At 38.4% G+C, this 24443-nt stretch overlaps 2 protein-coding genes across 3 annotated transcripts; one reads left to right on the top strand and one right to left on the bottom strand.

The window, feature by feature from the left end:
• The first annotated feature begins 400 nt into the window (after window positions 1–400).
• Window positions 401–11403, top strand: LOC149841828 (mechanosensitive ion channel protein 2, chloroplastic-like). 2 transcript variants are annotated; one of them, XM_089998711.1, is made up of 14 exons: window positions 401–845; window positions 1509–1742; window positions 1847–1906; window positions 5491–5648; window positions 6322–6445; window positions 6541–6638; window positions 6739–6852; window positions 7362–7455; window positions 7897–8046; window positions 8170–8280; window positions 8974–9141; window positions 9256–9369; window positions 10256–10312; window positions 10401–11403. In XM_089998711.1, the coding sequence occupies exons 2-14, from the start codon at window positions 1662–1664 to the stop codon at window positions 11184–11186; spliced, it is 2115 nt and encodes a 704-aa protein (XP_089854837.1). In that variant the 5' UTR covers window positions 401–845; window positions 1509–1661; the 3' UTR covers window positions 11187–11403. The 2 variants fall into 2 exon arrangements, with proteins under 2 accessions (XP_089854837.1, XP_089854838.1); XM_089998712.1 differs by having other exon boundaries at window positions 402–720; window positions 7362–7422.
• Window positions 11404–13398: 1995 nt separating this feature from the next.
• Window positions 13399–18523, bottom strand: LOC149841827 (O-fucosyltransferase 31-like). The gene is made up of 10 exons (XM_089998710.1): window positions 18211–18523; window positions 17349–17411; window positions 17029–17110; window positions 16830–16900; window positions 16616–16704; window positions 16309–16512; window positions 15680–15944; window positions 14871–15098; window positions 14605–14802; window positions 13399–13698 (listed from the first exon to the last, which is right to left on the bottom strand). Exons 1-10 carry the CDS (start codon window positions 18331–18333, stop codon window positions 13489–13491), a joined length of 1533 nt encoding a protein of 510 aa, XP_089854836.1. The 5' UTR covers window positions 18334–18523; the 3' UTR covers window positions 13399–13488.
• Window positions 18524–24443: the final 5920 nt, after the last annotated feature.

Raw genomic sequence — 24443 nt, 5'->3', positions numbered from 1 at the left:
ATCAGTATCGATGTGTATATGCAGAAAATCAATATGCTTCGCCCTTGAATCGGCTATTTCTTAATAAATGCAAAAAAAAAAATACTAAAAATTAAAATTTTTATTTTAGTATTATTTTTATTGTTTTAAAACATGCCACGTTATGACTGACATGTAATATATTTTTTTTACTTTCTGCCCGATACAGAATGATTATCTGTTTAGGCCGATACAGCTTAATGGTGGGCCAATGATTCAGGGCCGGTACCGATACTGACAATATTGGGCCTACCACACATTTCTCATGTACATGTTTGTTCATCCCTTCTAAGAAGAAGACCCTATTTCCTACGAAAGAGAGCCTCTTTCTTTCATAAAGGATAGGAAAGGGGATGAAACAAACGCGTAGCGAAGCTTGTCGTTCTCCAAAGCTGGTGACAAAATCGACGCTGACAAATTGTACAGGGCGAGTTCCGTAATAACTGCTTCACCTCTCCCCTCGCGTTTTCCCCCGCGAGCATTGTCGAGAGACGGAAAAGGAAACACCTCAATTGTTTTTGCTACCATAAGAAGAAAGCGTGCGACGAACAAACTCGACGGCGCCGACCCTTTTTTCTTCCCTCTTCCGGGGAATTAATTTCCTTCATCTCAAGGGGAAAGCTCTCATTTCTGGTCTTTCCATTCCCGGCAATTCCACCACCAGCGTCCTTTTCGTTAGAGGATAGGATTGCCTTTTGGCCAGTGAGCAACGATTTCCCGTTCCTGTATTTTCTGGGGTTTTCTTCTTTTTTGCTTTTCCGATTTAAGATTTCTTTTTGCTTTTCTGGAGAAATCGTGAGGAGTTGGATGTGTCGGAAGTGATTCAGGTTAGGGATTGTGGGGTTTCTTCTTTTATTGTTTTTGTGCGGTTTGGGGAGGGTTTGGAAGTTACGGAAATCCTAAGGTCTTGCAGTTTGATCGATTGGTGTCTTTGTGGAAGCGTTCCGATTGTTTTTACTTCGTTCTGGTGATGTGTTTGGGGGACACCCTTTATGTTCAATTGCATATTTTCGCATCAAAGAATTCGTGGTTTACGTCCTAAATGGTGATTTTTTCTCATGGCATCAAGGGTTGGGTTTCTTGAATACTGAATTGTGGCATTGAAGGATTCAGAAACGAAAAAAAAACACGTTAGTGTGCGTATTTTGTTATGTTGGTTACCTAAGTGCTTCATTTTGGCTCGAATTTTGAATAATTCAAGGAGTTTTGATGGTTTTAGTTGAATAGAAATTGCGGGGTTACAGCGAGTCCTTCATTTAGCGAAGAAACTGATGGAGATATAAGACTTCGTTGCTGCATTTGGGTTGTTTTCTGGGCACTGACTGGGGTTTGAGTTATTGACAGTAATGAATGCTTAAAGTTTGGCCTCCATGATAATTTCATGATTTTTTACTTTTGATACGTGATTCCTGTGTGCGAAGAGTGTGAAGATTTTTGGATGAGTTTAGGATGTTGTTGGTGGCTAACGGCAGTCTACCGTTTCTTGGCAGATTTCCAGCTCGTAGCTGCTTTGATTGGCCAACATTGGAATCATTTGTTGTTGTAGTCACAATCCGCTGGTTTGGTAGAACGAATACAACCTATTCAAAATTGAGGAGTGCGAGTCGATTTCCAGCGATTAGCTCCACATTTTTTCTTCTTAAATGATGGCCAGCAGTTGCTCTTTGCAATTGTCTTATGAATTGGGCGTTTGTAAGCACCATGGACATTCCTTTAAATTCAGGGTATGTGGCATGGTTGTTCATGGCTTTTTATGTGTTTCATGCCCATGTCTTTCTGTTTGTTTTGTAGTTTGCTGAATCTGACTATGCTATTGAAAATTCTCCAGAGATTGGCAGGAAACGAGCGTGCAAGGTCATTAAGTTTTCCTCTTTCTTCACGGGCGTCGGTATAACATCTTCATTCTAAACATTTGGGCCACCATTTTTTTCTTTTAATGTAGTGTTTTTAGTATTTTTCTTATAATGAAAGCCTTGTGGAATTTGAGGTCTTAGCCACATTCTTTTTTTGGATGGACATATAACATTTTCAATTTGGAACTTTCTGATTGACTGAATATCTTCTCCTGGATTGCAGCTTTCTTCTCGTGGAACAAAAAAGGAAGAGGAAAAATTAAACCGCATCTTGTATAAAAAAGCTTGAAATGCCACTATATATCACATGTTTTGGATTAGTAACTTGGTGAAGACACCCAGGAGACACACCTATCCCCCCACCAAAAAAGAAAAAGAAAAGAAAACCATAGCGGGTGAAAAATTAGTTTCAAAGGGAGAAAAACACTATATGGTTAAGTAATTATATATATATATAGATATAGATATATAGATATATAGATAGATATGTCGGGGGGGGGTCAGATATTTTGCTGTACACTGTATTTGTGTACAATCATGTAGCTCACTATCTGCCAGATTCAGCCAGCTGATACATGAAGCTATGAGTAATAATACTTAAGCTGTTAAAACATTTCTTTAGGCTCAAATGATGAGGCGTTGCTAGACCTAGCTGAACTGATATGCCTGCCCGTGGAGCCTTACTGTTGTGCATCTGCGACAGTTCACCAAGCATTTGTTTAATTTTTTGAATATCTGATTACTAGCTCCTGCTGTTTATTTGAAGTGGTTCAGTGCTGGATTTTTCACTTATGGCTATACTTGTGTGTGGTAACTCTTTTTTCTTTTTGCCTGGATGCAAGTGTGCATTTCATTTAGTGAACCATTGTAAATGTGATCATACAGCAAGGCATCTAATCAGCTATACGACAGCAAGGCATCTAATCAGCTATACGACAGCAAGAAAAAATAGAAATCCAGGCTCATCATGTTCCTATGTTAATCAATAAATCCTCTGGAATGCATTCCTCTTGTATGGGCTATTTGCCATGTAATTACCTTTTTTTGTAGTCTGCTGTAATGAAACAACAAGTGCACGCACACAATGCCACAAAGAGGCTACAAATGTTCACATACACAAATAGGAATGTCACTTATGAGCCAAATACATAAAAGCCACAAAGGCCAACACATACATCTCTCAAGTTTCTTGCTTCATGAATGATTCATGATTGTTGTGTGGCTTGGATTAAAGGGAAAATTAAACCCGGTATGTATCTCATATCTTTAAGTATTTCTTGTGTTATCCTTTTCATGCATTATGCATGAGAAAACACTTATTTTCTTTAATCTTTAATATATATATATATATATAATTGCCTTTATTTTATTAAAACAAAAACAACTTTGAATGTTTTTTATTATTGTTGGACTTATTCTTATAAGATTTATTTGTTTAATCTTGTGAAATTAGATATATGTATGGTTTTTGAAATCATGTCTGAATTCTAATTTTTCAAAAAACTTGTTTTATTTGATATATATATATATATACAATTTTGTATGCTTGAGCATTTGTTGGCTTTTGTTCTATTATTGAACTTTGTTTTGTTTTTCTTGAAAAATTGTCATATATTTTAAAATGATTTGAGAAATTTTAAAATAATGGTGTTGTGTGTATTTCATAAGTATGATCTTATAAAATTTTGCTTAAACTTGTGTTTAATCTTTTTCTTTACTCTTGTATATTAAAAGTAGCATATGAAGTGTTACAAATTATGATCTATCTTATAAAAAGAAAAATAATAATTTTTATATTGATTTTTGATCCTTATGCACTTATGATTGCCTTACATGATGAATAAGATTGTTTATTCGTGCATAAGGTATTAAGCATGATTTCTTATGGGAAGTCATTCACTTTAATAAACGCCTTTTATGGTCTTTTTGTGGTTGAGGAGGAGTGTTAAGTTGTGTGTGTGTGTGTGTGTATATATATATATATATATATATATATATATATATATATATATATATAGAGAGAGAGAGAGAGAGAGAGAGAGAGAGAGATAGATGTAATAGGTAATACCCTCTAAGGGTATTTTTGTCTTTTGTAATAGATGTTGTCTATTAGGGACAGTTTTGCTTTTTTATTTTTCTTATTTTATTTTTATTTTTCCTTTTATTGCATTGTAGGGGCTTTATGGTCATTGGAACTATAGACTTGGGAGGAGCCCTAGCAATCACATTTATGACTTATGTCACAGGGACTTGGCCAACGCGACGCGATGCAGGTGTGCGTGCGGGTGTGGCACCCAGTGTGGTCAACCTGACCATGGGTGCGTTGACCTTACCCAAGGTCATTTATGTCCAACTTTTGGACTTTATATATATATATATATATATATATATATATATATATTTATTTATTTATTTTTTTTTGCCGCACCCCGTACCCAATTTTTTTGAAAGTGCCGCACCCCCGCACCCGCACCCATGTGACATAGTTTATGACCGTTGGGAGCTCCCAATGACTCCTATGGGAACTCCCAATGGCTTTATGCCTTGGGTCCTTTTGTATATAATGGCACTACTTGTGCCCATTTTTCTTAATGCTTCTCTTAAGCATTTATGCTCAATAAAGATGAATATATATTAACAGTCTGTGGCATCTTCAGGCCTGAAAAATATTCTTTCAGTTCCCCCTCTGGTTGGCTATATCGTTTGAGAGAGATCTATCTGAATTAGAAAACTCAGCAATCTGATTCAATCCCAGTCTGTATATTTCCACCATAAATTGCCTTGATGTTAAATCTCCATATGCTTCTGTTTGGCTTGTGTTTGCCTTGCAACTTTGTCACAAGTGAAAGATCATTAGTTTGTTAAGGTGTAGGCAATTACAGATTCAGACCTCTTCCACATTTTAGTATATTTAGTAACATGGTTTTTTATTCAATGATGTGTAAATTCTGCAGTAAAGGTTTTAACATAAAGTTAGTTTGCTATCACTATCCTTGCTGTGGAAATGTCTTAAATTTGCTAGCCTAGCCACCCCTTTTAGTGGATAAGTAATTGCAACTTGGTTTTGGTTTTGGTTTTGGTTTTGGTTTTTGTTTGGAGTTCTTGTTCCACATTTCATGCACGCTTGGTGGGACTTTTACTCAAACATCTACATTGCTACTTTAGGATAGGCTAAAAGTTGCAGCATTTTGTGCAAATATCATATTTGTAAGCCTTTGTCTGTAAAGGCCAAGCCTTTGAGTTTTGCTGTCTGTGATGCATGTTGTGCTTTATGAAGACTCCACAATTATACTGAAGCAGCTTTATTGGCAAGTTGGGGTTCACTTGCCTCCAGCTGTTTTGCTCATGATAAAGTTTTTTTTTTATCGACCAAATAACTCATTGGACCTACAAAAGTTGTCACCAAATGGAATGCAGCTTTATATGATTTGATTAGCACCCAGTCATTCGGGATAGAAGCAATTTTCAGTCCCATCCTGATATAGTCAATTTGCTTTCCCATATTTAACTTTGTCAAATTTAGCTTGCTATGGGACATAAAATTGCTTGCCTCCTGTTCTTGGTCTCAAAGTTGATGTTAGTAGTGGGATTTGAAGAGGTATGTCTTGTTATTTGGCAGACAATGGATGCTTGGAGCCTGCATCTCTCGCACCAGATTCACCGACCCATATGTGTTGTATCCTCTAGTTATCGTGTGCTCACCTGCCAATCATTTTTCATGCAAGGTGGGGGAGATGAGATTCCTGTTTATAAAGCTGCTGTTTTGGCTTTGTCTAGGTAATGATCCTTTTTTTGTGTGTATTTTACATTTATTTTTCATATTATAAGAAATAAGCATTGGAACCTGACTAAGTTGACTCAACTTTGATGGTCACTAGGTTGTTATAACTTAGATAGCTTCCAACCAAATAGCCCAAAGCTCAAAGCCTATCAATTCCTATAGAGCAACCTCCACGCCTATCTATCTATATAGACTGTTAGAGAGCTAAACCAAATAGCCCTACACTATTTGTCATATAGAGCCTTCCACCCTCCCTACGCTAAATCAAAGGAGCTACTAGAACGTGCACCACGTGCTTCGCTTGAGACATCCGCGGATTATGTTGATATGGACTTCGTTTGAGATGCTAATGTATTTTGAATCCTGAGTTCCTGACCTTTGGATTTCGTGGTTCATAATAGAAAAGGTGATCTTATTTTGTATATGGAGGTTGTATCGCACTGAATTTTGAAATTTGAATTAGTACAGAATTTTGTCAAGTTAATCTTCTAGTGATTTTGGCAATTATCAAAGCTCTTTAAAGTACTTGCTAGATCTGATCTTAATCATTGAATTCTTGCTGAGTTTGTATTTGGGTACCTATATCTGAAGTTCAAAGTTCTGGGATTCTTTTTTCTTTTTTGGTTTAAAAAACTCTCTTGTTTATTTGATTTTTATGATGTCTTGCAGGTCATGCAGTGCTTTGAGTGGAAGTCCTTATTTACTCCAGTTGGCCCCAGCAGTCGGTGTCATTGCTTTTGCCCTATGGGGCCTAAGACCAGTTGTGCGTTTTGTTCATTGCCTCTTCTTCCATGTAAGATATTCTTGTCTGCATTTTAATGGTTGTTAGGAAAATATATGCTTCTAATTTTCATGTTAGTGGGCTCACATACTTTAACAATCCTGTAGAGCAATGATAATAGTTGGAGGAAGAGTAGGACAAATTATGTTCTAAACTCATATCTTCAGCCTTTGATGTTATGGACTGGAACAACATTTGTCTGCAGGTAGGATGCTGAAGCTTATGTCCAAAAAAAGTCTTGATTCTTTTCGATTATTCCATTCTTATTTTTACTCAGTTAAATATTAGAGTGCTGTTCCTTGCAGAGTGCTTGACCCAGTAATTCTTCCTACTGAAGCTAGCCAAGCTGTGAAACAGCGCCTTCTGAATTTTGTTCGGTCATTGTCGACTGTGCTAGCATTTGCATATTGTCTCTCAAGGTGTGCATTTGCAGTTAAAAGAAACAATGATTATTGGCTATTGATTATCTACTTTTGCCCAACCACTTGGTCATGCTTGATTTTAAATGGTCAATGAGCAGAAGTTTCAGGCTTATATATGATTGTTATTAGGTTATTTACTGCAGTTCTTTTGCAGTAAAAAGTTTTTTTTTGTTTAGTTTTGTCTTCATGCGAGTGTTTTCTTGTCTGCCACATTCTGCACTTCCTGTAATGAGGGAACTTTTGGATGTGAAATCCACCAATTCCATAAAATAAAATGAGGATTAATCATCTTTCTTCCACCAGCCATTGTGTTAAAGATGGCATTCTATAAATATTTCCAATGGTGCTACAGATAAGAATACCTCATGAATTTACATGCATATAATTTCTCTCTTTTTTTTTAAATAAGTTCTCCCATGTATGCATTTCCTTTTTCCCCTGACCGTGTTGCAATATACATAAATTATATAGTCAGCTGGATGCTTATGTATCTTTTACTTATGCAGCTTGATTCAACAAACACAGAAGTTTTTCTTGGAGACAAATGGCTCAGACGATCCTCAAAATGTATGCCCATCTTTCACAGTTAGCACACTAAAAGTTAGTCTGTCTCTACTTCCATAATATAACATTTTCAGGTGGCTTTTCATCTTTATCTACAATCTTTTATTGCTATATAGCCCTTTCTTTTAGTCAGAAAGTGGTATAAATAAAAAATAAAAAGTATAATAGAGTCCACAAGTGTGGTTAGATGGTCTTTATGTAAACAAAACGAGCTGTCATTTTGAACTGTGTGTGTGTGTGTGGGATGCTTTTGGGAGTTGAGGTTGTGAGTAAGAAAGGGATAAATATGTTAGCTGAAGTGTTCAGATCTGTGACAGAGTGAGGAAGAAACAATAAGGTTCCATTTTGGAACCAGAATTTATTTTGCCTTGTGACCGTTCTAGTTGTACCAGTTAACATGTAAACTGGTTGGTCGGTCGGATTGACACTTTATTTTTGAAATTTTATATATTATTGCTTACCCTATATCTAATACAGATGGGGTTTCAATTTGCTGGAAAAGCTGTGTACACTGCAGTTTGGGTTGCAGCAGTTTCCTTATTCATGGAGCTGCTGGGATTTTCAACTCAGAAATGGTTAACTGCTGGAGGTCTTGGAACAGTGTTGCTGACTCTTGCTGGCCGGGAGGTGTGGGCTAAATATTCCCTTTTCTTGGTTGTTTATTTATTGGTAGTTGGTACAGTGCAGGGCTATTTGCTATATCACTGTGTTCTTTGTGTCAGAAAATGCTTTTGTTGCTTTCTTTTTCAGATATTCACAAATTTTCTGTCAAGTGTGATGATCCATGCAACAAGACCATTTGTCGTGAATGAATGGATCCAAACAAAGATCGAAGGCTATGAAGTCTCTGGTACAGTCGAGGTTGGTAAAATTCACATGGAGTCTGCGTTCATAGTGTTGACATATATATATATATATTTGGTATTTCAGTCATTCACTCTTATAATAGGGTCAGCCTAGTAGGGGCTGTAATGTAATTTTCTTTTCAGTTTTTAGTTTTTTCGTTTTTATAATTTTTGTATTTGGAGCCATTAGGAATAGCCCAACTAGTCGTTGGGCTAGCCCCAATGGCTATATTTCTAGCTGTTGGGGCTAGCCCCATGACTAGTTGGACTAGCTCTTGTGGTCTCCTTTTGACTATTTAAAGGGGGTTCGTCCCCATTGTTTGTTAATGCTTTCCTAAGCATTTTATGATTAATACAATTATATTTTATATATTGTTGCTCTCTAAAAGTGTTTGTGTGTGGTTTCTCCATTGTGAGAGTGTATTAGGTCCATAAGTGACCCTTTTGATTGTGCTTGTATATCTCTTTTGAGAGATTGTATTTGATCAGTAAGTGGTCTCTTTGTGTTTGTGCATTCTTGTAGCCCTTAGAGGCAATCTTTGTATTATTTTTTGTTTCATTACACAGTGTAGAAGTTGCCTTTTTTACTTTTCTAAATGTGTGATGTCCTTTGGAATATTGTGTTTACTGCATTACTCATGGTTGTTATCCATTAGTTATCTTTCACATAATTTCACGCTTTTATTATTCATTCATCTTTGTCATTCAGCATGTAGGTTGGTGGTCACCAACTATCATAAGAGGTGAGGATCGGGAGGCAGTTCGCATTCCAAATCATAAGTTCAATGTAAGTGTGGTAAGAAATCTCAGCCAGAAGACTCACTGGCGGATTAAAACTCACCTTGCAATCAGCCACTTGGATGTGAATAAAATTAATGTGAGTCGAGACATTCTGTCATATTTAATTATAATAGAAGTTTTGATTGGTGAATGCATATATTTATCATTTTTCTACTAATGAAGTAGCATGGGTTTCTGTTTTCTGTTGCAGAATATTGTTGCAGATATGCGGAAAGTTTTGGCAAAAAATCCTCAAGTGGAGCAGCAAAGGTTGCATAGGAGAGTATTCTTGGACAATATTGATCCAGAAAATCAGGCTCTTTTGGTATGCACTAGTCTGTCAGTTTCCTTGTCCTCAGAGGTTTTAGGTTAATATTGTCTGTGGACATAATTGACTGATCCCATGCTGGCTAATAGAAGCACTTTGCAACTAGAATCTCTATTTTTTTTCTCTAACAAAGCTATTTTAAGCTTTGTTTTGGGAAGCTTAAAGACAAATCCTTGGAGCATGTTATTCAGATGAAGAGGAATCAGAAATTTGCTTCACTGCCCTATTGTGTTTCGAAATGCATACTCCCAGTGGTCTACTTCCATGTGTATAATATTATTGTATTGGTTTTCTGCAAAAATCTCCTTTAACTCCTTGTGTCCAAGGTACTCTTGGTTTTGTCAATGAGGCTGGAATATGATGGTGGCATGTTTTTCAGAATCTATCGCCAGTGATCCTATCACTACTAAAACGATTTTGTTCCCCCTCCAGCGCAATCCCATATTATGTTTCGTGCATTCCAGTAGTTGGAATATAGTATTCAATAAATTTCTAGGGACCATTTCATAGTGCATTGCTTGCTAGTATATCTTCTATCATCTTTCCTTGCTTGAAATGATGCTTCTTTTTTTCTTATTCAAAAAGATTCCTGAAGTTTGTTATGCTTCCCTCATTTTCTCTTTTCTGAGACTTCTACTTTAGTAATTATAATAAATTTTTTATTGAAAACCAGTTGTGCATTTTCATAGCTTGAAACTATCAACTAGTTATCATCAAAGAATTGCTGCTTAATGGTTACATTTTTTTGAATAATTTTTTTGTAATTATTGTTTCTTCTTAATTCATATTATATTTCTTCTTTTTCCTCTACCACTGTGAATGCCATTTTGTTTAACTGCACTCAAAGCATCATGGAAACTAAGGGAGTTCCGCTTTTGTGTAGATTCTTGTATCTTGCTTTGTGAAGACCTCCCATTATGAGGAGTACCTCTGTGTCAAGGTAGGACGTCCGGTTCTTCTTAACTGAGCTGTAGTAGGCTACTTATTACCTTTATTTAGACTTTTTAAAAGTATCTGATGGATAACAGGAAGCAATACTGCTCGATCTTCTTAGAGTTATAAGCCATCATCGTGCTCGGCTTGCTACTCCCATTCGGACAGTTCAGAAAATATATGGTGATGCTGACATTGAAAATGTCCCATTTGCTGAGACCATCATCACCAGGGCTGGAGTAGACAACAAGCGTCCTTTCCTGTTGATTGAACCAATATCTAAGATTAACGTTGATGATAAGGCAAAAGCACGTTCTGCTCGTGCCAGTGGTGAGGATATTAAACCACTGAACTCCGAATCCAAAACAGCATCTTCAGATAGTGTGGCACAAGGCGGCCCTGAGAACAAGCACGGTAGCAGGAAGCCAAAGGATGCTAAAATTGATGGAATTCCTGTAACAAATGCGCCATCCACATCAACCGTTTCTCAGCCAGAAAAAGCAACAGCTGGAGGTCCAGATTCAGCAGTCTCAAATGCCAAGGATGGCAAACGCCTTGGTGCTCCCTTTGAGAAGCCATCGGCACCAATTTCTGGCAATAGCAGTGAGAAGGTTGATGGACCTGCAACGAGAGATTTACATGGCAAACTCGAAGGTGAGAAAGCATCTGTTTCACCTACAACAACTGCAAGGTCTGCCTTGGAGGAAAACATTGTACTGGGTGTTGCTCTGGATGGGTCTAAAAGGACACTTCCAATTGAGGAAGGGATTGAACAGAGAGACTTGGCAGCTTTCCACAATGGGAATGGTTCTCCTGTCAGAAAAGACGAGGAACAGATTCCAGCAGCACCAGGGACTGCTGCTGGCGATTCGAGAGAATAGGACAGGTAGTGCAATGATGGGTTTGCACTTTGCAATGTGTAAAATTTGTTTATTCGTTTGTTGATTATTGCAGTAAGCTGTTTTTCTTTTTTCGTTTGTTTTTTCTTTTTTTGAGCTGTTGATGATTACTTCACCTCAAATCATATGATTGTTATTCTTAAAAAAAGTATAGTGATATGGAAAAGGTTGTCCCAGAAAATTAAAATCATTACAATCTCTTACCTGCTTAGTTTTCCTTTACGAATCATTTATTTTGTATTGAATCTTTTGTGGATCTAACTGTACATATGATTTTCGTGTGTGTGTGTGTGTTAATGAGATGCGTGCACTAAATGAAGAATTTTGACGTTTGTTCAAACTTTTTTAAGAGAATCTAAATCAATAGCCTAGGATGCACTGAAATTTCATAATAAAAACATTAAATTTCATATCAACTCAATTAGTTACAAAGCATGAAATGACATTCCGGTTTAGTAAATAATGTCTGCAACTTTTGAGTTTTTACCAGATAGTATGGTGCTATATATTAGCATAAATAACATTTATCTTCAAGTTATTTTATGAAAAAAGGTATTTGGTTTGTGTCGTTATTCATTGTCCAACTATTGCAGCCACTAGTGAGCAGATCAACTTATCAGAATGATGTTATGTCTCTCTGGCATGTCTTTACTTAAAGACAAGCAAATGTGTGCCATTCCATTCGTGCACTGATGAAATGAGATCCTATCATACCCTTAACTGCCAAATAGTTGTAAATATTAATATATCTTGCCCCGGATGAAAAAAGAAAAGACACCACATTCAGCACCAGACCAACGACTTGAACGATGTCACATAGATTTTTCTTCACAAGCATTAGAGCTCCCGGATCAGAAATAGCAGGTTTGATTCTCATAAAAAACTGAATTGTAGTTTTTTGTGAATATTACAAAACTGAAAATGTTGGCACTTAAAGTCATATATACATTCACATATGTCTGAGAATCGCCTTCATCGTTTTATAATTCCTCAAAATATGCTTGTGCTAGAGTAAGTGCTCTTGATTTTTGGGTAGCGTTCTTTCTCGTCCCATCATTTTTTTTTTCTTTTGCAAGATTTCACCATGTCAAGCAATTGGATATATATCCAGGTGTGAAATACGCTAACTGGTCTGTTCCAAGTTATTGATCTTACCCAGAAAATGCATGCAAGATCCATTAGGGAGGTTTTCTCATATATTAATGATGGACCTTATGTTGTTGGGCAATCCCATCCACGCTACTTCAAATCAAATGTGATTTCTCAAAAATGAACCCTTTTGGTAGCACTCAAGGAGGCATTATCAGTATTAATTATCAAACTTCATGATGCTAACAAATGTTTACACCTATATAGCTCATACATGAAAAGAAATTTAGAGGTGGGCAATTAGGCCCAAGCTCGGCCCAAACCAGGCTTTTGGCGCTGGCCCTGGCCTATCGAGCGTGCCGTGGGCCAGGGTTTCCCAACAGGCTGGCCCGAACTGGGCTTTTGGCCCAGCCTGCCAGCCTGGTCAACAGCCCGGTCCATTAGAAGGCCTGACTGGCCCGTTGCCCACCCCGCTCAAGACAAGTTAGTTTGCCTATTCTAAGATGAAAATGGAAGCCAAGGTGCAAAGAAACAGCACTGGCAATAGAGGAGTTTGGAGGCAGCCATGGGGAAGATTCCCCACCGAGACAAGAGCTTCGGCCGGCAAGAGAAGGCATTCGCTCAGCATGTTTAATACAGCTAAACCAGCAGCTGGAGATGATGGTTCTGCGGCTAGGAGACTGAAGGATCTAAAGCCGAAACCACTATCCCAAGAAATTAACCATCCCTTGGCCATACTAAGTATGAGCATCCTGAGCACGATGAAGCCTTCAATCTTCATTTGTCATGGAGTTGATCAGCTCAGCAAGAACAACCAACATCGTTTTGTGATTGAGAACCACAGGGCTTGGGATTGCCATCATATGGCAACCCAAGCACCCCAATGTGCTGAGCAACTTCCTGCGTCTCCAGATGAATCGGTTTACGTTAATGTATGGGCAGTATGAGATTCTGCTCATGGTTGAACAATTAGTGGTTGTGGTAGTATTCATCAGAAGTGTTTACAGGGTATGATCGTCTGGAGGATATTAAAGGCAGACTGATTCTGTTCTAGTGTGTGTGTGTGTGTGAGAGAGAGAGAGAGAGAGAGAGAGAGAGAGAGAGATTTACAACATAGCCTACTAGATACTGTTTATTAGCTGCAAGAGGTAATGACAGCAGGATAATCTTCTCAAGTCCATAGACATCAAATACGTTACATATTGCACATACAATCCGGCACGGGGTACGTGTAGATCGACTGAGTTGGTTTTCGCAACCTGATCTCGCCTTGTCTGTCCTTGTGCCCATCGATGACAGCCTTCTGGAACTCGGTCCATCCCAAGCTCTTGTTCAGAAACAGTTGACCCATCAAGGCCATGTTTGGTCTTATGGTCTTCAAGTTGTCGTAAGAACGATGTCCCACCTGTCACACAAACAAGCAAGCTCTAGTGAATCACAGAAATCAGGCACCCATTCTTCATGTTTATTTGTTGGTTCGCAACCGTATAGTTTTCCTCATGTTTTTATTTGCCTTGTATTCCAAAGGCATAGCTAGGGGGGGGGGGGGCAGTCCTGCCTCCCGAAACAGTTAAATATATATATATATATTTTTAAAAGCCCAGCCCTGATTCCATATGAAATAGTTTTTTATCCATTTTTGTAGCCCAGCCCAGCCCTGACTGCAGCAAATTGTTTGATTCGTCCATATGAACTAGATTTTTATTAATAATTATAGCCATTTTTTATTTTATCTCAATTTTTTTTTTCGGGGGTGCTGCCCCCGAACCCCCCACCATCACACAACTTTTTTTTTTTTTGCTACAGCCCTGTTTGCCCCCCCCCCCCCCCCCCCCCCCTCACATGAATGCTACGCCACTGTTGTATTCTATGTAGCTTCATACAACATGCCTGACTTTCTCCCACTAATACGGGCACAAAAGAAACTTTACATCATTGGATATGTATAATGACCTAGTGCTTGCACGCCTCCAACCTCTATTATTCAATGTCTATGATCCGGCCTCTCCCATATTATAGGTAGGAAAAGCTCACCATGGGCAGTGATTTATCGGCTGTCTTAGCATTTGCAAAGGCTGCCCCCAGATCAAAGTCCTAGCATGATCTTTTAGACACCACCACTATAATCCATCTGTGATACTAGCTGCAAGCATGCACACGTGTGCACACGCACATACACATGCAGCTGACTAGACTCACATTTTTGGATAACTATCACATCAAGCAACCAAAGTTCAGTATGATAGAACAAATGCTTGTAAATTCTAAAGACCAATCAAAATTATCTTCACAGATGAAAAGAAGACATTACCAGAGCATTACGCATATTGCCTGCAGATGCTGAAACAAATATGTCGCTGTGCATGCTAACATAATAATCAACTGCAGCCAGAAGAGAAGCTTTGCCTTCAACTTTTGCCAACTCTTCTTCTGATGCTAGGCTCTTCTTGTCTTCCATCAGAGGGAAAAGCTTGCGGAGTGCTGAGATTCTTGCTTCCCCACCGTACACCTGTGAAGGAAATCGTCAGGGTCACTGTTCAAACAGAAACATGATAACTTCAAAAGAATGGGCCTGACCTTGTACGAGGCAAGATAAAGGTGAGTGCTGTTGTCAAAGCCTAAAGCTGCAAGCAGCAAGCCTATCTCTTCTGGTGTCAAAGGGCAGCGTCCTTTGCTCCTCAGCTCCTGATCAGTGAACTGAGAATTCAAGACTCTACCTTGCCAAATCACTTGACGATATTTTGCAAGGGCAAGTTTTTCAGCTTTACCGCCTCCAAAATCACAAGCTGAATGAGCTGCCATATCCTGGGCAGAGCATAGAGTTGAAAGTTATAAAACAAATAATCAAAATTCTGTTAACCATAGAAATAACTAGAGTACCAAGATGAGATTAGTGAGATTATATTGCTGATAGTTTTGACGGTGACAAAGATTTAGGCTGGTCTTCAAAAGTTCAGATAAGCATTGCCATCAGCAGGGGCGGAGGCAAGCCATCTTATAATTGGATCCAGATTGGTTGAGACTAGTCCATCACCCCATTCCAGTTGAGAGTGATTCTTCAGATGTTAAACTTGGTTTACAAGACATGTAACCAGCATAGAAGATTCAAATGTTGTATTGGTGTAGATTGATGCCATAAGTGCATTGTGCTTGGTTCATGTGTTTCTCCGCCATTCTCATTTCAGAGGATATTTTATCGAGTAGATTAGGGTTGACTGAAAATAGATTATGCTTTTGTTCTTCCCTAGTTCTTTTAAATGTGAGCCTTCACAGTCTTGCAGACAACAACTTTTGAGTTTTGAACATTGACAGATTTGAAGAAACAGAAAGAGAAGAACAAGCTCAGTTAATTAGAAAAAAGATTGAAAAACAAGCCCAAATAATACCTTATCAAAACGAAGATGTAGAACAACAAATTTTCCAGAAACTTTATCCACCACTTTATCAGTTGTCGCTCGCAGGTACTTGTCCTCTTCATTTTTGGATGTGTGGTACTTAAGGCGTTGAACAAGGGTCTCTCCCAAAGCATTGATACGGGGGACAAAAGTCAAAGCTTGAAAGTTAACCTTACAACGTAAGCGCTGAATGTGGGCAGGCATGTTATCAAATGCCAACCGATGGGAGAAAGGAGAAATAGCAGCAATACCATGGCTGAAACAAGAAAAACATACAGGGTATTGCTGAAACAAGAAAAACATACAGATCAACCCCAAAAAAAAATCCCATACAACTAGCATATACAAACATGCATGATCTACAGCTGCATATGCATACGTGTATTTATGCTCTCAAGAACAAAATGTCATATCATCATTATCATTGCAACACAGATGCAGGCATGTGCACAACCATGTATCCACACACATAACCGTCCCTTCATTGACTATATACATCCACTTCAAAATACAACTTCCGTTTTAAATATTTAAATCGATAAAAGAATTAGTGCAAAGGATCATGGTTCAATATTTCTAACTGACGCTCCAAACCAAAAAGAATGTATTTTTGCACTGACCTCCACAATACAGGTGAGACATTGTCCAGATACCAATTTGCAGAAGCATGACGTGGAGTTGATTTAACCCTTGTATCTCGAATTCCTGTGGCATAATACTCTCTTGTGCTCCATGAAAATTCGGTAGGCAAATCTTTTACTATTTCAACGTCCTCCTTGAGGACATCAATGAAGTGATCCATATCAAATATGTCGGTGAATGAGCTGCAAAAATTACACAAAAACCTTGACCATGTGCTTATGCAAAGGGTGTGTGCAGTTTGATGAAAACACCGGAACAACAATAATAGAAACAAAGAGCAATAACCTCGAATCTTTCCAGACAGGATTAACTTCAATGTAAGGGATCACAAGAGTTGCATTCAAAATTTTGGCAACAGCAACTGCATCACAGATCTTTTGAACAAAAGAAGCAAACACAAGTCAAAAACGATATCTCAGTTCATGGTAATATTAAGTGCAAAACATGCTTAAATCTATCCATCCATCACTTGGCAATATTATAAATGCAGATAACTTACCCCCATCCTCTGCTGGTTCAGACCTCCATCAAGAAAAACTTGGATAAAACCCTGTGATTTTGTGGGCAAGGCTATACAAAAGAAGACAGCAAACATATCAGATGTAATCTGAGTATAAGAGTGCATTTAAACCAAGATTTTTCAAAACCATCAATTTTTATCAAATATACACAGTAAGTTCTTGAAATAAACGTCTTACATTGTGTGGTTAAAGATTTATCACAACGTTTCCATCCCTGGTTAGGCAGGGGAGACCACAGACCAGAGTGTTCTTCATCCAACTGGACAGTGCGCAGGCCAATGCGCAAAGGAGAAATTAGCCCAAAGAAGATAGAAACATACAATCAAATGTGAACGCTTCAGCTTTAGGGTAAATGCAGAAGTCATGCCAAAGCACTTGAAAACGTTTTCTTAAGAAGAAACAAGAACTCAGCTTTGCTGCATTCTAGCAAGTGTGCCTGCAAGTATGCCTCATATTTTTTCGTGAATGCAGAGGAAAAGAAGAGATCATCTACTTACTGATGGACGCTGCAAAGCATCTTTTATCAGAGGCAAATGCCTTGGCTTAGGCGCTTTCAATTCCTGCAAGCGGCTCTCATCAGAAACGCAAGCACATATAACTGGACTAAATTCTCAGACAACACTTTCTTTATTAGACAAGATGAGGAAAATATTAATATAATGCAGATCGCATCAAAGCAACATTGAGAATAAAGATAGCCCTTTGTTCATTATGAGATTAAGTTCACCACAATCATGTGCTGTCTACATGACATGATACCATTCAATCAACATAACTCAATTCACTATAAGAATCAAATTCGCATAATGAACAATCCTTGCTTTCCCTCTAATACAGTTATGCGTTTACCACACTATCATGGTTTTTTTTTAGTTATGAACAATGTGAAAGAAGACTCAGAACATCTAAACGGTCTCCCTGCAGGCCTTGATACTGCGTAAGGACTATGAGCACCATAAAATCGACCATACCTTAGAATATGTAATACCATATGAACCTGCTCATTTCATACAAATAAACTATGAATTGCAGCTTAATATCACGCTCAGAGAAAAAAATATGAAATACCCAATAAAAATATAATACTATTTATGGTATACCACAGAATTCTTCATCGTAAACAAAGGGAAGAGTCAGTAAAAGACGATATGCACTAAAAAAGGGATCAATCAGATGTATCACATAAATACCATGCGTTCTTCTTTATGATAAAAAAAAAAGATTACCACCAACAAAAAGAGGAAAAAACAGACAAAGAAGACAAACTGAAAAAGAACCGTTTTAGAAAGGCATCCACAAGCAGAAAAAGATAAAAAGATCGAACAAGAAACCGCAAGAAACAAGAGGAGAGCAACATACCGAAAAGACAGAAGGCAATGCGCGGCCTAGTGGGGAGAAGAGCAGTGGGGAAAAAACAGGCAGCAAGAGCACAAGAAGTCCGGCAAAAGCTCCACTCTGACTCTGATACCGTCCATACGACATCTTGATGCTGATTTCCTCGCAGACGGAGAACTTAACCCAGAGCTAATGGACCACCCATCGCTCCCATTAAGGTTTCAGGAGGTGGGTAGTGGGCAGATCTGAGTAAGGACGATAGGGCAGCTGGCACACACATATCCAGCACAATAGGGGCCTCTGGAGTTTTCCCCACGAGTCAAAGAAATAAGGACCGACGTTAGACAGCACTCAGTGTTTAAGGGAAAGAAACTGTGAAGACTTACTGATGGTGATAATACTCACCGTCCTTTCTTTTTTAGTTGTGCGGATAAAGCACGCTCGAGATTGGAAATTGCACCGACGGGTCAACACTCAATAGTGAACTTTTATATATATATATATATATATATATATATATATATATATATAATAGTAATGATAGGCTGCTCCCAGAGCACCTACTCCAACCTAATAAAAGCTTTAAATTTTAAAAAAAATTGAGATTTTTTCTTTCATCGGACCTAATACATATGATCTACAATCATTATTTAGTTGAAAAAAGTATTGGATCATGTGATCATACCATACACTGATACACGTAGGTTTTTAAGATTTTCAAAAATCAATGGCTCATAATGTATCAAAATTTCATATCTTAAAAAGCCTTTTTTTATGTCAAAAAGCATGATTCCTATAAAATAAACTATGTTAAGTACATCCATAAGGATGCCACCTACAACTATGATTTATAATACGCACCGTAACATTACTAATATATGTATACATGTCTGCTTTTATAGTGCTATTGTACCACCAACATACGATGGTATGCACTTGTAAGCTCCAAAAGCAAAATTCATTGAATGATTTTTAGTATGTTTTATTTGCTATTTTTTATATGTTAAAGTTGACTCAAATAAGATGTTTTATATAATTTTTAAATTACCTTATTTTCATGAATTGCTAGCCATCAATTTCTCACCATCTCAAAAATAAATCTTATAGCGTAGTAGACATAGACATGATAAAATATTCAAAGATAATAAATAAACCATGCTAAACACACCTATACTGTTAAATTTATCATTTGGTGGCTAGATTCATACAATCAAGAGTGTGTACTATCACAAGGTATCATGGTACAAAAACGGTATATATATGAGAGAGAGAGAAAAAAAATACTCAAAATTGAAGACTTGATTAGTCTTAACTTCCTGTACTTATGGTGTTTAGGGATGTAAACGGGTCGAATCCTAAATGGTGGTTTTGTAAATTTTAGTTGTTATGAATTGGATCCCCAATGCTTTTGGCTGTTCTGGATCCAAACCTTTTGCATGTCTTATGGTATTCCTGACAACCCTAAAGGAAGTGCAGAAGACAGTACTCATGCCGTGACTCAAACTCGGGTGAGAGACCTCCTTGTACACGAGCCCAAAGGCATGCAGGCAACCTTTAAGATCTTAAATAAATAGTCAATTTATGAGGCCATATGGGTTTGTCCAAAGCACCATTTCGGGTAAGGACCACGCTTTCCATTCTTTCTTTCACTTTGGAATAGACGTGTGGTATAATGGGAGAAAGGGAACCGACCCGGAGATAAAAAGGGATCTAGTGAATTGCATGAAGTCTATTGTGCACACCTGTGCACCAGTGAGGTTTGATCTGGTGCTTTCATCTCAGCATCCACGTGCATTTATAATTTATGTTTGAAAGATGCCAATTAACTCAGTTGTCAATTTTTTTAGTGGACCAAACACTAAAATGCCCGCAATTGTTCATTTGTGAACTAGTTTGAGAGCTGAAGATGAGAGGAAAGATGGAGACTTAATAAATGCTACCTATATCCCATTTAGCTGAAAATATCAGGTGCAATATGATTGCACAAATATTTGTTCATTAAGCACCTGACCACCCTCCATCTCGGAGGCAGGGCCTATCAGGTGTGGGACCCAAGACCTGATGGAGGGCGATCGGGTGCCTAATGCACCTATTTTTATGCAATCATATTGCACCCGATTAAGACTCCAATTTACCCTCATTGATGTTTGCAAACCAGGAGCTTGCAGATGTGAAAGGTGGAGTGGAGGACATTTTTCCACTGCATGTGACAAGATGTAGTTGACAACTTACTCTTATCACTCATTTTTTTCTTCACTTTCATCGCCTCTCTCGTCTCCTCTCCAACACTGGCTCCCAAACAAAGCCATCCTCGTGGGGTTGTAGTTGAACTTGGAGAGAGAATAACTGCCTACGCATTAGGGATGCAAATGGTTTAGCTCCAGGATGAAGGTTTTGCAATTTTTTTACTGATTTGGATCGGAATCTTAATATATCTGTTTCTGATCTAAACCTTTGGCATCCCACTAGACATTTTTCCTCCTGTCCCCCGAATCTGGATCCCCAAACAGGGAAGGGTGTTAGGCATTTACTGATTCCCCTTCTCCCAACTAGAACTTAAGTCCCCCACCTAACATGATCTAGGGATCAGGGTTTTCCCCTCCCTGAAGGGTTTTTGTACGAAATCCCTTTCATAGGGGTCCCTTGGGGGGGGGGGTGCAATTTCCCGCGAGAAAATGTGGGAACCACATGAGGCACGGTTGATTCTCGACATGCTTCTCTTTCATACCAAAGACAATTCCCTCCCACCCGGTAAAAACAAAAGCGCCAACCTAAAGAAGAAGCTTTGGCCTAGACATGATGAAAAAAAGACTTTAGAAACAAAGGAAAAGAAAAAGGTTGTATCGCTGAACGATCATCTGTTGCATCGCGCCAACATGTGAAATAACAGAAGTTTTTTCTTTTTTTCTTTTTGAGAGAGAACAATAGTTTTATTCAAAGCTCTGTTTCAAGGTGGGGTTAGGCAGACCCCTACCAGTTATACATCTATACCATTGGGTTTTGAACCTGCAACGTCCCAACACAAGGTAGCTGCTCCTACCAAACAAGCGGAGACCCCGTTGGTAAGTTTTTTCAAAGTTCATCCTCATTTGAGGGCTAGGAACTTTTTCTTAACAGGAAAAAGATGAGAAGTAGTGATGACAAGACACCCGCTGGGATCAGGCAGCGAGCTTGGGAAGAAGGTACTGACCCCTTCGTCTCAGGTTCGACTCCCATGGTGTGCGAGTTTTTTTAATTGGCTCTATAAGGGTTTGAGTGTCAGTGATGTCACTCGGGGTTTACCTTGCAGGGAGCGGACCCATTAAGTGACCAGTTCTCTGTGAAGGTTCTTCATAAAAAAAAACGAGTGATGACAGTAGATCATCTCTAAAATGAAAGATTTTAAAAAAGTAGCCGATATTTGTAGCTATTGTTAGGGGTACCCCTGACGGTAAACTGTTGGGTGTCCCTCTGTTGCCAATCATCCATGGTGGTGAATGACGTCAAACCACCATAAAATTTCATGTTTTTTCAACCATTCATTCGTGCTATATACCATATTTTTCGTGAGCATGAATGGCTCTGAAATTTTTTGTGGCTTCCATCTGAGACATGAGCAACCCGGATATGGTGGTTTGAAGACATCGGAGAGACTCTGACCTGATCCTCACTCTGAATGGGGCAGAGATGGCAGATCAGGTCACATGGCACATGACGGGCCTCCATCATCTGCTAATCTTGACTGTTGATACCGTCGTCCAGATTGCGCCACATGATCTTCAATTCTGAAAATTTTCAACAAGGCAAAACTCCACTAACCTGGTGGACACATGGCAGAATCTGAACTTTGATATCAACGGTCAGGATTGAATGTGATAAGGCCCAACCTGACCTACGAAAGAGAAAAGGTCGCCACCACCATCTGAGGGTCCTTTTTCCTTAACCACAATTAACAATGAAATATCATATTCATTACCTCCCGATCTTGTAGGCTAGATCTTGTGCTCGACCCAGGTGGGCATAAGACCATCTGTTGCAGACTCGGGTGGCCTAATACTCCTGACAACCAAAGTTCCATGCCAAAATCAGCAGGTCTAATCTAATACCTACAAACAGATCTTACATGTCTGATACACATCTCACATTCTGTGCTTGTCGACCTTTGCGCATGAGCTTAATGTGTTTATGATGCAGTTGGTGTGTGTGGTCTTCTTCAGCAATAATAATGGTTTCTTGACCCTGCCCAGCAGCTACGTTTGGATGGCGACGAATATTGGCAGAAACTACATTCTCTTGGGGTTCGAACTCAGGTTCTTTTCCAACAGATGCATTCCCTTTCCCCAGCCTCTGGGCAAGAGAAGAATGAATCTGCACTCTCTTTGCTTTCAGGAATTGTGTCATTTGCCTGGCATGTCCGCATGTCCGCATCTCTCTGGCACCATTCTCAGGTGAGATCGAACTGGCATGTCCGCATCTCTCTGGCCAAGTGAGTAAGGATCAATGCCTTGATGGATTTGTGGCTTATCATTGAAGTTTCCTTTGGGAACCGAAATGTGAGGACTCACAAGAGGCAGAGCGATCTTTACAATGTTCAGGTTGCACTGAACACTGACCTCTTACACTGCAGAGCTCATCAGCCTGCAGCTCTTCAAATAAGCAACTGTTTTTGGATTCAATAGAGAATGCACACGATTCTGGCTTATGGTCAGCCTCTTCAGAGGATAAATATGAAGTACTAAATAATTCCCCATCGGTTTAATTCTGCCAACAAGTAAATATATAAGAAAATGAGAAAAAGTTCAGCAGAATTTGTGATTAAGAAGTCTTTTCTAGCTTAAAGATCATCTTCAGCAACATGCCACAACTTCACAATGAACACAGTTCCTTCAAGCACTAGATGAACCAGTAGAAAGTCGTTGCTGAACATAAAGGAACAGTACCACTAACCTCCATTTGCATCATGATACGACTCAATTGCTGCATGGAGACTATGGTGAAAAGGATGAAATTGTAAGTCTGCAGAAGATGAATCATTAGGTCCTGTTCCAAAAAATTCCCTGTAACCAGAACCTTCTTTATTATCATGACCAGAGGAAAAGGTTGAGGATGCCAATGTTTCAGAGACACCTCTTTTTCAAATTCAGAACCAAATGGATGTCCGAGAGACGATCCCACTGGACTGGACCACTTATATCAAATATCAATTCCACAGTATGGTCATTCTCAGAGACCTCTTCAGGCAACTCTGTGGATTCATGAGAATCAGTTGCAATCATAGGAGAAAGTGTCCCAGGCTGATCCTCATGAAGCTCATAGATTAGCTTCTGAATAAGACGACGCTTAAGAAAAGTCTCTGCTGGGGGAAACCAACCCTTGTTAAGCTGAAAACAAGACCAGCAATAAGTAAGCTGAATATGCACAAGTAATCTGAAAACAGACCACCACAAGGGAAAAGACGTAACTAATCTCAAAACAAAGCATTGTTAGTGCTCGTCTAAATGGCAATTACATATGATGAAAATTCAAAATTTTGCATAGAATCATGGTGGAAGTCATGACTATTAGGTGGTCGTGAAAATTCAAAGATTTCTCAGTGGTAATTTGTCCTGGGCGCCTTGACTCTCAAATAAGAGTCATATGACACAGAAATTTGTTAGATAATAGATAAGTTCAAAAAGAGAAATTTTAAAACCTCTTCAAAATGTGGAATAAGAATAATGGCTAGGAAAAGTTAAAGTTAAACAGATATCCTATCAAAAATTATCAATTGTGGGGTTTGTTGGGATCTTACTAGTTCATACAATATTGGGGTTGTCAACCTTTTATAGCTATTGTTAGAAAGAAAGAAATAGAAGGGAAGAAAACAAAGGAGGGAAGAGAGGGGCACCCTGTAAAGATAAATGTAATATTTTGATTTAGTTACCAAGGTATACTTATCGGTGCTTCTTTTGTATTTCTTTGTATCCTTTTTTTTTCTAGGTATACCTTTGGTATATTTATTAGGTATTTAATCTTTAGATTAAGTATACTTAAATGTATATTTGTAAGGTTAGAATAAGTAATTTTTTTTTAATTTGCATTGATAATGTTTATTTGTTAGTCATTATTTAATGACTAATATTTTTGTAAATTTTATTTTTGGTCAAACTGTTTTGACCAAGCTAGCCATTAGGATTATGTCTAATGGCTAGTTGGAGGAGGTCCAACTAGCCATTAGTCTAGTCCTCTCCTTTTTTCTCTCTCACTCCCTTATATAAAGGGTGTGTAAATGTGTATTT

This window comes from Nuphar pumila, chromosome 3 (genome assembly GCF_984573655.1).
Source record: "Nuphar pumila chromosome 3, dmNupPumi1.hap1.1, whole genome shotgun sequence".
NCBI classification, from domain to species: Eukaryota; Viridiplantae; Streptophyta; class Magnoliopsida; order Nymphaeales; family Nymphaeaceae; genus Nuphar; species Nuphar pumila.
This window is presented reverse-complemented; position numbering and strand designations above follow the sequence as displayed.

What these genes read in the sequence shown, in the direction of transcription:
- LOC149841828 (XM_089998711.1), top strand. Translation starts at nt 1,662, where the DNA reads ATGATGGCCAGCAGTTGCTCTTTGCAATTGTCTTATGAATTGGGCGTT. An exon ending in TCACAGTTAGCACACTAAAA is followed by an intron (nt 7,456 to 7,896) that starts GTTAGTCTGTCT and finishes TATCTAATACAG; the next exon opens with ATGGGGTTTCAATTTGCTGG. An exon ending in TGGATGTGAATAAAATTAAT is followed by an intron (nt 9,142 to 9,255) that starts GTGAGTCGAGAC and finishes TTTCTGTTGCAG; the next exon opens with AATATTGTTGCAGATATGCG.
- LOC149841827 (XM_089998710.1), bottom strand. Translation starts at nt 18,333, where the DNA reads ATGTCGTATGGACGGTATCAGAGTCAGAGTGGAGCTTTTGCCGGACTT. An exon ending in GTCTCACCTGTATTGTGGAG is followed by an intron (nt 15,945 to 16,308) that starts GTCAGTGCAAAA and finishes TTCTTGTTTCAG; the next exon opens with CCATGGTATTGCTGCTATTT. An exon ending in TACATCTTCGTTTTGATAAG is followed by an intron (nt 15,099 to 15,679) that starts GTATTATTTGGG and finishes TGCTCTGCCCAG; the next exon opens with GATATGGCAGCTCATTCAGC.